Source organism: Camelus ferus, chromosome 15, assembly GCF_009834535.1.
Source record: "Camelus ferus isolate YT-003-E chromosome 15, BCGSAC_Cfer_1.0, whole genome shotgun sequence".
Taxonomy (NCBI): domain Eukaryota; kingdom Metazoa; phylum Chordata; class Mammalia; order Artiodactyla; family Camelidae; genus Camelus; species Camelus ferus.
The window spans coordinates 30,786,809-30,800,065 of NC_045710.1; the positions used below are offsets into that span (position 1 = coordinate 30,786,809).

The 13,257-nt window shown below is 39.7% G+C and overlaps 1 protein-coding gene across 3 annotated transcripts in view; it reads right to left on the bottom strand.

Annotated features, from left to right (window-relative positions):
• Positions 1-13,257, bottom strand: part of THADA (THADA armadillo repeat containing) — a 286,708-nt gene that overhangs the window by 58,989 nt on the left and 214,462 nt on the right. For all 3 annotated transcript variants that reach the window (XM_032497409.1, XM_032497410.1, XM_014560974.2), the window contains one exon: positions 8,232-8,326. In XM_032497409.1, coding sequence (XP_032353300.1) covers positions 8,232-8,326 — 95 coding nt within the window. The remainder of the gene's footprint in view (positions 1-8,231; positions 8,327-13,257) is intronic.

A 13,257-nucleotide genomic window follows, 5' to 3' on the forward strand; every position in this document is an offset into this window, starting at 1 on the left:
ATAGTGTTGGGAAAGATGGATAGCCACATGCAAAAGGATGAAGCTGGGCCTGTACCTCACACCAAATGCAAAAACTAATTCAAAACGGATCAGAAACCTAAAACTTAAGAGATAAAACTATCAAATTCTTAAGAAGAAAATGGATACAAATTTTTGTAACCTTGGATTAGGCAAGAATTTTTTAGATATGACATCAAAATCATAAGCAATGAAAGAAAAAAACATGCAGTGGACTGCATCAAAACTAAAAACTTGTACATTTAAGGACATCATCACAGAAGTGAAAAGTCAACCCACAGAATGGGAAAAAATGTTTGCAAATCGTCTGATAAGGGATTCACATCTAGAATATATAAAGAACTCTTACAACTCAAGAATGAAAAGACAAATAACCCAAAGGATCAGAGCAGACATTTCTCTAAAGAAGGTGTACAAATGGCCCATTAGTATTAGAAAAGATTCTCAATATCATTAGCCATTAGGGAAATGCAAATCAAAAGCACAATGAAATACTACTTCACACCCACCAGGATGGCTATAATCAAAAGATGGACAATAACAACTACTGTTGAAGATGTGGAGAAATTGGAAACCTCATAAGTTGCTGATGGGAATGTAAAATGGTGCAGTCCCTTTGGGAAAAGTTTGGCAATTCCTCAAAAAGTTCAAGTTGGCATATGGCCCAGTAGTTCTACTGCTAGGTAACTACCCAAGAGAATTGAAAACATATGTCTCCACAAAAACTTGTCCATGAATAGCATTATTCATAATAGCCAAAAGATGTAAACAACCCAAATGTCCATCAACTGCTGAATAAACAAAACATGGTATATCACCAATGGAATATCATTCAGCCATAAAAAAGAATAGAGCATTGATTCATCCTACAATATGGATAAACCTTGAAAACATTGTTAAGTGAAAGAATCCAGACACAAAAGGCCACATGTTTTAAGATTCCATTTATATGAAATGTCTAGAATAAGCTTGCAAAAACAGCTTGCCTAACTAATTTAACTGACATAGGCAACTAGTTTCAGATTATCTGTGATGAGGGGGGCTAAATGGGGCAAGACAGGAACACACAGAAAACTGAAATCACAGATGTTCTGAGATATCAGCTGCCCATTTGCACAGTATTTTACTCCTGGAGTGGAAATGTGAGTAAGAAGGTTTCATGACATGGTTCTTGGCCATGCTCAACACTATTAACTTTGGTCACAGAAATGGACAGTGGACCAAGAGCTGAGAAAGCTTGACTTTTTCACCAACCAGCTGTGTGACCTTGGGCAAGTCACTTAATTGCTACAGTTTCCACTCTACCTACTGATTAAATGATTTTTAAACTCTAAAATTCTAAGAATTATGGACCAACATACTCAGCACCGGGTTTGGAATTAACAAGGGGTAAACACCACATGAACCTAGCAATCTAATAACACATCCTGTATTATTCTGACTTCCGAAAGGCAGCTAGAAATCATCTGCTTATTTTAGGAGCTCACTGTTCCCTGGGAAAGATACTTTTGGCAAAAGCAACAGTTCAGATGACAGTCCAGATGACATTCCCAGTGTTTGGGAGAAAAGCAACTAATTTATTAACAACAAAGCCTTCTTTTTTTTTTTTTTGAAATTTTGTAGCTGCAGGCCCAGAAATACAAAGTCCCTAGAAGACTCTAAAAATATGTTCTCAATTCCCTTTTATCTCCCACCCAGCGCTGAGAGAATAGCACCAACTGTGTCATATTAAACACATCTGCATCCAACACCGATAAAAGTGCATGACCGCGGGAACAGATAAGGATTGTTTTCAATTTGTTCAGATGGAATTGGTTAAATGTAACCTAATTAGACCAAATAATCAAAGCAGGTGTTTGTAGGTTGCCAATGTTTTCATTCTCTGTAATTGTTTGGCTATATTTCCCGGGAACTTAGGTAAAGAAAGTTAATATGTCATGAAAATCATTGACCTTGTATTTATTCATGTCACACATATATTATTCATGTTCTAGGCAGTACAAATACAAGGCATCATTGAATACTTCTCACAGGTTTTACCGTTTAACCATCATCAACATCGAAGCTGGCCTTTGGGAAGGCTTACATTACCAAACTTCCATTATATAAATACAGCAGCAAAAAATGAGAGCCTGTCTTCTAATCTTATACTGATCTACGAAGTATGTTGACTTGGCATTTAAGACTATTTAGGGATTCTGACTTCATGCTCACAAGCTGGTCACTTTTAAAGCATTTAGAAGAAAAATAATAACAATAACAAAAGTTACATTCCATTTAAAACAAAATGTTTATTGCACTTGGCAGAATGATAAGATCTGAACTATAAATGCCAACTAACACAGAAACCACAAAGTGCAGTCACCAGCAGCCTGGTATTGGGACGGCTTTTGTTCAGGGGCCTAGGTCAAAGGGAAAAGGGGCAGGTGGCTGTCCGCGAGTGTCAAGCTTTCTCTTTCTAGTAACTGCTCCAGTCCCTGCATGCTTTCTTATTATTCCATATACCCTGGGAATGGGAGACAGAAATGAGGCAAGAAAGTCCCCATAAAAGCTTCTGAAAAGGGGATCCCTCTCTGGGAGCTGAGGATTCTGCAGGAGGAGCAGGAGCCTGGGAAACTGAGTCAACAGAGGGTTCAGGGCACCCCTCCCTGAGACAGTGAGTGCTTTTCCTGACTCGGGCCTGAGCGTGCTGCGGGGCCACGGTACGGAGCACTCAGGCTCTGCTACCCGACTGTACACGTGACTTTGGGCAGTTCTCTCTATGCCACAGTTTCCTCACGTCTAAAATGAAGGACCACTAGTACCTCCTTCATTAATGCATGCAAAATGCCTGGCAGAGTGCTTGGCATACAGTTAAAGGCTCAGTAAATGTTGGTCATGATTACTATAACCCCTGCAAGGGAGATGATACTGAAAATAATGTTTCCTAAAAATGAGAGTACAATGGGCATCCTGTACACATTTCAGGGGTAGGGAAATGGACTTCTGAGATCAGTTACATGATATAGGTAGGATGGCCAAATCCTTCTCCACCTAAAACACTTCTCTGAAATTATTAGGTCATTTCTTTATTTCTTTGGGATTAACTAATCCTCTTCAAAATTCATATTTCAATACATAACACACACATATAATTACAAAAGAAAGAACCAGGTTAAATAAAATTAGTAAAATGGAGACTAGGAAAGAAAATAACCACTCATTAACCCACCAAGACAACTTAAACTGAAAGTTAGACAGTGCAAATAGGTAAGATATTTGTTTAAACACTTGGTAAAAGAAAATGTTCAATTCAGTAGCTATGAAAAACACAAACCGAAGGGGTGTGGGCATAAGAGAGAAATAGAAAGCCCACCTCTTGGAATAAAGGGAGTAAATATTTAGTCAAGTCTCAGATAGCATTTCAGTAAATAGATATTTCAATGGAAAATTTCCAACCTGAGAGCAAATAATTTAAGATGGGTTTAAAATGAGAATGAAGGCTCTCCGTTCCCCTGCCCCTGCCCAGGCCTGTAACCCAGCCTCTGAGTCCCTGCAGCAGTTTGACTCTTTCTTCCTTATCCCCACAACTCCAACTGCAGACTATAATTTTCTTTCCAGCAGGAAACTGATATATACTAATGATGACAGCTGGATTCAGAAGAGGAAAAAGAACACAGGGGACAGAGAGTCCTTGTGGGTTTAAATCACTTTAAAACTCAAAACAAAACCCCCAGATTTGGAATTTTTAAAACCTAGTTAATGGCTAAGGAAACCTCAAATGATTGGGAAGTACTAAGATAAAAGTTTGAATTACACAAAACACATCATTATCTTAAGCTGTTCTAATCATCTTCTCTGCCTTTCCCCTTCACTGATTTTCTCATTGTTTATGCCCCCAGCCCTTCAATGTGGTTCTAAGACATTTTAGAGGTAGGAATAGCCTTCCAAGGTCACTTACAGACTAGTATTTGAGAGGAGACGGGCAGATCCTCCACCATCTAAAAAAGCTTCCCAGAAACTGACATTACTTCATTTCTTTTGTTATAATTAATCTTTAAAATTCATATTTTGATACAGTTACTGTTGAAATATATGTACATACAAATATGAATAAAACAGAATTATGTTGTGTAAAATTAGTAAAAAGGAAAATAAGAGGAAGAAACCCCCCTATAACCATATCATTCTAAAACAACTATTTTTAGCGTCGTGCTGCCTTTAACTCTAGTCCCCCACTTCCCACCCGCCACCTCCCAAACCCCCAATAATGGTTATCATAATACCTGGACAAATCTCCCTGCCATTCCATGATTGCATTTTCAGAAAACATTCTTTTTCCTTGACAAAGAAACTTGGTTCCATAAGGGTCCTAAGGATCCTACAAGGATGTGGGCACAGAAAATGTCACCTTGCCTTTAAAACCACATTACTCTACTCTCTGTCTTATATCCTCCAATGATCTCCTTTGTCTACAGGACCAAGTTCAAGCTCCTTAGACTTTGGCCCATGAAGCCCTCCTTGATTGAGTTCCTGCTTCCCCAGCCTCACTTCTAGCCACAGCTTCCTGTCCCTGGACACAACACTCCAGTGGCACTGTCCTAGTTCTCTGAAAGCTGTGCTGACCTGTGCCTCTGTGGCTTTAGACATGCTCCTCCCTCTGTCTATAATATCTACCTCCACCCCGCCTATCTATGAATTTCTACTTATCCTTAAAACTCTGCTCAATCACCTCCTCTTCTGTAAAGTCTTTATTTCCCTCCCAACTAGAAATAACCTTTCATTCTTCAGTGCCTCAGTTGTGTCCCATACTTCCTTTACAGCACCTGTGATTCCTTATTGGACCTACTTATAAGACTATAGCGTATCCATGTGGATCTCCAGATCCAGGTGCTCAACATGTCTAATGTTAGCATGTCATGTCTGATGAAAGAAGAAGTAAGTGAACAACAAGAACAAAATGACCCTTTCCTGGATCAGTCAGAGGGGAAGGAGCATCCCTAATCAAGTGGATTCCAAAGTGGATTCCTTGCCGTTCTATGCCAGGTGTGCTTCAGTGTTTTCCTTGGAAAGCAGGCATTTCTTCTTTGTTAAAAATGTTTTAACATGAGGAGAAGTGTACATGTGAGGGATTGAACATAACTCTGCCAGGCTGCAGGAAATGGATTAGATGCATAGTTTCCTGCCAGTGATAATGATGATGGCAGCTAACAGTTATTGAGCACTTATTCTGCGCCATGCAAAGCACATTCTTTACATGGGACTTTATATGTTCAGTTGACAACCACCCTAAGATACAGATCCTATTATATTCCCATTTACAATTGAGAAAAAATATTTCAAAGAGGTTAAATGACTTGCCTAAGGTCACAAAAAATAGTAAACGGAGGACCTGGGATTCAAACCTAGGGATCTAGCTTCAGAGCCTATGTGGTATATTCCCCTGCTCTGAGCTCTGTGAGCTTTGGAGGTAGACAGACACATATTTTCAAACATGTAGACGTGATATAAGCATTTGATTTGAATTCAGAAAATGAAATTACACCTGATTGATACACGAGTTTAAATAAGGTTTGTATCTCGATGACACCTATAACTATTCTAAAAACTGAAGAAGAGTCTGCATTTCAATCAATCAGTTAAAAACCAATCCATTTAACACAGGCCTGCTACTTGCTTAGCTGGGGGACACAGAATTTAAGGCATGATTCATTCCTTCAAGGCATTTACAAGGTAAAAGTACATTATGATAATATTTTGAAATCATATTTAAATCTACACATCCAAGTAAGTGATTACCTTGTTTGGTGATAACACTTAGCTATTGCTCAGAACTGCCTTTGGAAATAATTTATGAAGCACACAATAACTGATTTAGTGATTTTAAGTTCACAGTTTATTTTTATCCTAAACAGTGCTATCCACCTTCATTGCTATTTTATTTGACAATTGGTGAGTTCTAGAAATCCAATTCATCCTCAAAGGAGGAAAATTTGTTACCACTCTTTGTGTGGGCGTAGCATATGCATACATACATTCATACAGAGAGACACATACATATATATTCTGTGGCTTATGAGGGCAATTCCCAAAGAACTGAAAAAAAAATCAGTGCTTGTCTGATAGGAATATATGAGCCATCTATTTAATTTTTGATTTTCTAATAGCCACATTTTAAAAAGTAAAAAGGAACAAGTGGAATTAATTTTAATAATGCTTTTTATTTAAACCAATAAATCAAAAATCTTCCAATATGTAATCAATATTAAAATTATTGAGGAACTTTACTTTTTTTCACACCAAGTCTTTGAAATTCAGTGTGTATTTTATTCTTACAGAATATCTCAACTTGGATCAGCCACATCTCAATTGCTTGAGAGCCGCATGTGGCTAGTGACTACCACACTGGGGAGTGAGGGAGAAGATATTTAGAGCTATGGCTGTCATATTAGAATAAGAGTGAAAGAGCCCCATCCCCTGCCCACCTTAACCTGCAGAGTAATGCCTCTAAGAGGCACAGTTTACATTGATGCATGTGAAATACTGCTGAATAACACACAACAGCTTGTGATCACATTTACTTGGGGTATAAACTCTAAATAATGTACGAGGCTGTGGAAAGGATGATTCCAAAAGGTCAAAGTCACCTTCATGTAGGAGCCCAGCTCATTAGGCAGTTGGCGGAGAGAGAAGGGTATTTTACAACGTTCAAAGGTTAACCCTTCTGGACAAGGAATGATGGTACTTATACACCAAGAAAAACTTAGTTCAAATAAACTAATGATTATAGTCAACCACACACAACTCTGACAGGAGCCCAATGGATGGGTTTGTAAGTAGTGAGCAATATGGACAGGGCTCTTTATTTTATTTTTTTGTCCTTTTTTCTTCTTTTTCCTTTATGGACAAGGCTCTTTGGATATTAAGCAGAGAAGTGTTATAAAGCTAAATGAAATTTGGAACTGAAATACAGCAATGGTAGAACTCCAAATGATTTACTTGGTAACATCTGATTCATAATCTCTTTATAATCTCTGGATCCCAGTTAACTCAAGTGTAAAATAAAGTGGAGGCAACCCTGAGGGCCCTAATAGCTAGGGTGACCTGTGATTTATTGTGCAAACCTGGACACTTTCAAGAGTAATAATTATGCTGGGATAAGAGGTATAAACTAGGACTGTTTCACAGCTATAAAACTATATGATCCTATTCTACCAAACGGATGCAACAGCTACCCCTTTGCAGGGATGTGGAGCTGATGAAAGTCCAGGCGTGTTCCTATTACCTCTGCATGGCCACAGGGGATCTGGGGGCTAATATACATTGATCTGAGTGAGGCAGTTTCGCACCTCCCCCCCAAAGCATTTTAAATTGGTTTGAATTTGGGAACAGGGTTCCATATGGACAGAGCTGGACTCTGACAGCCTGAATATATTTACTGAAGACAACAAATCATTGACAGACTAAATGTAACAGAGGAAAGGCCTGGCCTGCTTGTACTCAGAATCTGACTTTGTAATTGTAGCCTCCTTTAGACAGGCCTAATCAATTAGAAGACGCTGATTTTAACCAGTTGCAGGCTCATTACCCTGCATTCCAGTTTGTGTTGATGAAAATCAGTTTCAGTCTGTGGCCTGGAACTCATGTACAGCACTTCCTGCGGCCTCTTATATAAACACATCAAAAAATTTTTTTATTTGGAGTTGCCCCTCTCCCTTTTAAGAAATTTGTGAATCATGATTAAAATAGAACAACTGAAAGAACAATGGGTCTGGGGCCTATACCAGGAAACATACATGACACTAAGGCACATGTACAAAGTCAGAGCTTAAGGTAGGGAGGGGTTGATCCAGGTCCAGAATCCAATGAGTCCACTCAGTTATCTCCACAGAATGGAACAGAATGAACTGAGTTCTTGAAAATGATGACCTTTCAAAGAAAATGCGTGAAATAGGAAAGAACCAAGGTCTTAGAAATACAGAGGGTATGTATCTGAGTAAAGTTCAGACTCTTCCCTGAATGATCAAATAGAAAATAAACTTGCAACTAAACAAGGACAAGTTTCCTTAGGAAGCTTCTAGGAGGGAACCATAGGACACTATGTTTAATTTTGATATGTGGTTAGTCTTACAAAAGTAGAAGGTGGGGGAGTGTGCGGTGGAACCACTCAAAACCCCACCTACATTTCAAAGACCTGTAATCAGTCCAAAATATGATATAACTATGAATCATACCTGGCTGGTTGCCTTTTGCGGGTTTGTCAAGGCAGGAAGTCAACAGGCAGAGAATATCAATATACACAGCTCTGGTCACCAAACATGGATTTTGCCTGGAAAGGTAAAGAACAGAAAATAAATTGATATTTCCTCTCCCCGAGGTCTGGGTCACAGAAAAGAGAAAACGGGTATTTTCTACCAAGCACGTCATGAGGCTTAGGGAGTTGTAACGGCTGCTGAAAATGATGGACAGTCACCAATGGTGAGAACGCACTACCAAGTCAAGTGAGAAAATGAACTCCTAGAGCATCTGGTGGAAGTAGGGGTTGTGCGTGTTAAAAACAGATAAAACTCTACGCTCTGGCTCCAAAGAAAATTAACTGAAAACAAACAAAACCCAATATCCTGTCCCAGTTATTTAAAAACAAGGTGGGGGGAGGGGGAATATGACATGATATTCTATTATCTTCCTCTTAACTGGACAAATTTAGAGGGAGAATCGTTAGTTATGAAAATCACTGATCTAGCACTTTGGAGAAGGAGAATTGCACTCACATAAGACAAACCATATTTATGGACTTAAAATAACCAGCTGAAAAAACAAACACATGAAGGCATTAACAAACACAGCAACAGACATTCCTTTCCGAATAAATGAGATTTTTTTTTTCTCTTTTCAAAAATGGAGCAGCTCTTTTTACTCTTTGAACCACATGCTGGAAAAAGTGGGCTTGGACTTAGAGGGTCTAGATAAAAAAGAATGAAGACTTTCTTCTGAGAACAGTGCTGAAGGTCCCTGGATCTGAGCCTTAGTTCATACTGACCATGAAAAGGGCCCAAATCTCCTCGGTGTGCTAATAATTCAGAAGAAGCAGTAAAAACAGTAAGGACAGATCTGGGTTTGAATCCTGGCTTTGCCACTCAGTATCTCTGTGTCCTGAATCAGATTCCTGAGCTGTACAGTGGAAACACTGTGAGTCACTGTGAGCACTGGAGGTGGTACAGCAAACCCGGAACACCCACCTCGGTGCCTGGCCATGGCAGATGCCCTGTAAGTGTCCAGCCCCTGGCCGGCTCCGCTGCCTCCAATACAAGACGAGGGAACAGCACAAGTTCTGGCTAGTATATTTCCGTCTGGCTTGATCCCTCAATCCATCCTTCTCACTCCCTATAAATGAACAGTTTTACCATTTTCCTAAAGTTTATCCCACTCTATCCTGAAGTGCCTATATCCTAGGGATTTGCATGATTTGCAGGAAAAGCAAATCAGATACTTTTTATTTAAAACAAAACTGTCTTATGTCAAGGTCTCTCTGTGGCTGACCTGCCTCACTTCTATCCCACTGACTTGCTTCACTTACAGTATCTGCTTGTTCCCTGACGCCTACCCTATAGTAACTATTAGTTTATGTGTATACCTCACATTTGGCCTAATTTCATACCTATGCCTGGCCATTTTAAAAAATTAGTTTAAAAAAAAAAAACAGGTAACACATGCACGTGGTGTAAAAATAATTCAAACAGTACGAAAGGGTAGGCAGTAAAAATTAAGTTCCTTTTCCATGCCCCAACCCTCTACCCACATGTTCTGTTCCCCCGAGGCAACCATGATTACTACTTTCTACAGTATATCCTTCCAGGTACATTCTATTCATTTACAAGCATCTATCTATAGCTACCCACTTGTTTATTTTTATGTAAGTAGTGGTTTACTACATATTAAGTTCTGAGCATTAGTTTTTTTTCACTAATATATTTTAGATGTCTTTCTATTAGAAACAGAGATTTGCCTTATTTGTTAAATGGCTGTGAACTGCTCCATTTCATGGATATACCTGTCCCCTACTGAAATAATTCAGATTAAGATACTTTGCTGAAAACAGTGCTGTAATAAATATATACGTACATTAGTTCTGTGCATATGAATGAACTCAGAGGAGAAATTCCTAGAAGCTGAATTGCTGGATCAGGATACTTGCACATTTAAAATTTTGCCTGATTTTGGTAAGATACTCTCCAAAGAGACTGCACCAACAGTGTGTAAGAACCCCCCTCAACCCTGACCAACACTGTGCATTATGAAACTTTTTGACCTTTGCCAAGACCATAAGTGAAAAACAGTATCTCACTATTTTAAATCACAATTATAAGTGAGGTTCATTATCCCTTCATATGCTTTTCAAAAACAATATCTGAATTTCCTTTTCTATGAACTGTATTCAAACCTCCAGTTCATTATATGTTGTTGGTCTTTTCCTTATTGATTTGTAGAAGCTTTTTGTATATTAGGGAAATCTGCCCTTTGTCACATGGGTTGTAAATAAGCTTTTGCAGTTTATCATTTGTTTTTTAACTTTATTAATTTTTTCAATTCAAAAATACTAGTGTTATATAAATATGCTAATATTTTAATTTATGTTTTTTGGGTCTTATGTTCACAAAGTCTAACTCTTCTCCAAGATAGATATAGATAAATATTTTTTTAATTTCCCATATTTTCTCCTAGTACTTTACAGTTCCATTTTTTGTTGTTGCTAACATTCTGATCTTTTTGGAATCCACTCCCCTCCCTATCTTACCCCTACCTTTTGTCTCTATCTAATTTTCCTCAGGTCAGTCACAACTTGACCTGTGATGTTGAAGAGTCCACAGTCTGAAAACATCTTTACCAGTATCATTCCCAGTTCTAGCACTTCCACTGTTTAACAGGTGGAATATCCCCCTGCCCCTACCACCCCCAAAGAAAGGGCCGTTCAAGAACGCAAGCAAGAAAAGCCAATGCAAGGGGTTAATGAATTTATCGGATATAAAGCATGGGGCTGAATAAATAAACTGCCTGCAGATAGCAGGTGGAATGCCTCCTGGGCATCCAGCTTTGAGATCGATGCTGGGAAGAGAAGAGACCTCAGAGAATTCTGTCTAGTTATGGAGACAAAAATAAAGACAAGCTTTGGGATGGGATGTAAGGAGTTGAGAGAAAGAACATATTAGGGTGGACTGGAGAAGTAGCAAGAACTCATAAAGATGTAATTCCAACTGGGCTGTGAACGATGGGAAGAATTTAGATAGAAAAAGTTGATGAGGAGGGGCATTCTGAGAGGGCGCAATATGATGTGGGAAGAAATTAGTTTGGCTTGTCCAGGGACCCGGATAGACCAGCTTGGGAAGATTAGAGAACGTACTGAGAAGGCGGAAACAAGAGCGAGGCAAGCCAGGCTTTCAGGAGATGGGCTACTCCGTGCTCACTGGTGCTCCTTAGTGCAAAAATGTACTGCCAACGCCCATTTGGCCTTGTAGAGACCGAGCTTCTCACCCTAGATGTTTCTGTGCTTTTAGAGCCACACAGAACCAAAAAGGAAAGTTTTTGGGAAACCAATTTGACTTTCAAGTCTGGTGAGAAGCCTAGTTTCCATGAGATTTTTAGCAAAGTTAATGTATTTTTAAAAATTCCTAAATGAATAGAGGGAAGGTTGGCAATCTCTACAGCCCCCTGCCAGGCCAGGCTGAAGTGTTCTGCATCTTCTTTTGGCCTGGCATAGGCTGCCGACCTTGCTGGCCTCCTGGGACGCTGCAGGGACCACTCTGACTGCTCCCATAACCCTGAGGCTCTGGGCCAAGCCTGATGTAGTCAACAGATCATGGGAGGATCCCTCAAATGCTGCTGCTTTTGATTCCAGAAGAGAGCTCTGGGGCCACAAAGGAGTCCATCCATGGCTTCTCCTTTGAGACTGACTCAGAGAGAAATTCTGGCCTGGAGCCCATTGTTCAAGGCTCCACCCTCGAGGACAGCCACAGCCACGGCCACAGCCTCATAACATCCCTGTCTGGAATCAGAGTTGGGCTTCACTCTGAACTGGCTTCTAAGTCAGGAAAATAATTTTTTTCCTCTTTCTTTTTCCCTCGCTATTACTTGGTGTTTGTTCTGACTTGGAAATGGTACACTGTGAGTTCAGGGTGAGCCAGAGGTTTGTTCTCGGTCTGTCAAGCCACTTGGATGATGGGAATAAAATCCTGGGAAAGAGCAAGCCAGCTGGACAGGAAACCAAGCCACAGGGTTTTGGTGGGCTTGGGGATTTTTTTTCTTCCCCCAAATGGAAAAATCCTGGCATGGGGCATGGTATAATGAAGATTTACAACGTTCAAAAAAAAAAAAAAATCAGGAGTGGTCAGGGTCTAACAGATGGGCTGAAAAACAGCATAATAGTGGCTTCAGAAGGAGTAGCAGGAATCAGGTACCATGAGGACTAAGTAGACATATATAAAATGAAAGGAAGGGCTTGTTAAAATTCTTTCTTCCACTCTTTTTATCATTTGTCCCTTGACAAATACCCACCCGAAAACCTGATCTCTGAACTTCATTAAACCTCCTGCCCTCTATCCTGGAAGCTGGGGGAGGCAGAGGCAGGGCAGAGAGCGCCAGGCTTCCCAGACAAGTCCACAATGGCCCTAGTGTCTAGAGGACAGCAGGAGCTCTTGGGAAGTCTGTGATAAATTATTCACTTCTTCGGTCCCTTCCGGAATCCCAGTGGCTGCAGAGCTTTTTAACTGAAGCCCATTCATTCAGAAAACATTTACTAAGAGGCTACTGAGAGCCAAGAATAGTGCCAGGGTATGGAAATGTGAAGATGAAATGATTCAGTAACACAGTCACTGCCCTCAAGGAACTTAGAGTCCTGAATAGTGTTTTCAAACAGTAGGTTATGACCCATTTTGTTAGTTTTGAAATAAACTAGTAGGTGGTGACCAGCATAAGAGAAAGAAAGGAAGGAAGAGGAAGAGAGGATGGAGGAGGAAGGAGAGGGCTAGCTAGGGAAGGGAGGGACAGAGGAGGAAAGTATAGTCAGAGTGCCCCAAAGTATTGGGGTAAGCATCGTTCCCTTAAATTGTTTGTTGTATACAGGATTTCTATGAAATCCTTGCCCAGAATGGATTTTTAATAAATTATCTTTGATGTAAGATGTAAATAATTTATAAAATATAATACTTCTTTAGTAAAAATATTGATTGATTTGGTCTAACTCCTTTTTTTTCCTTTTCCAGGTAA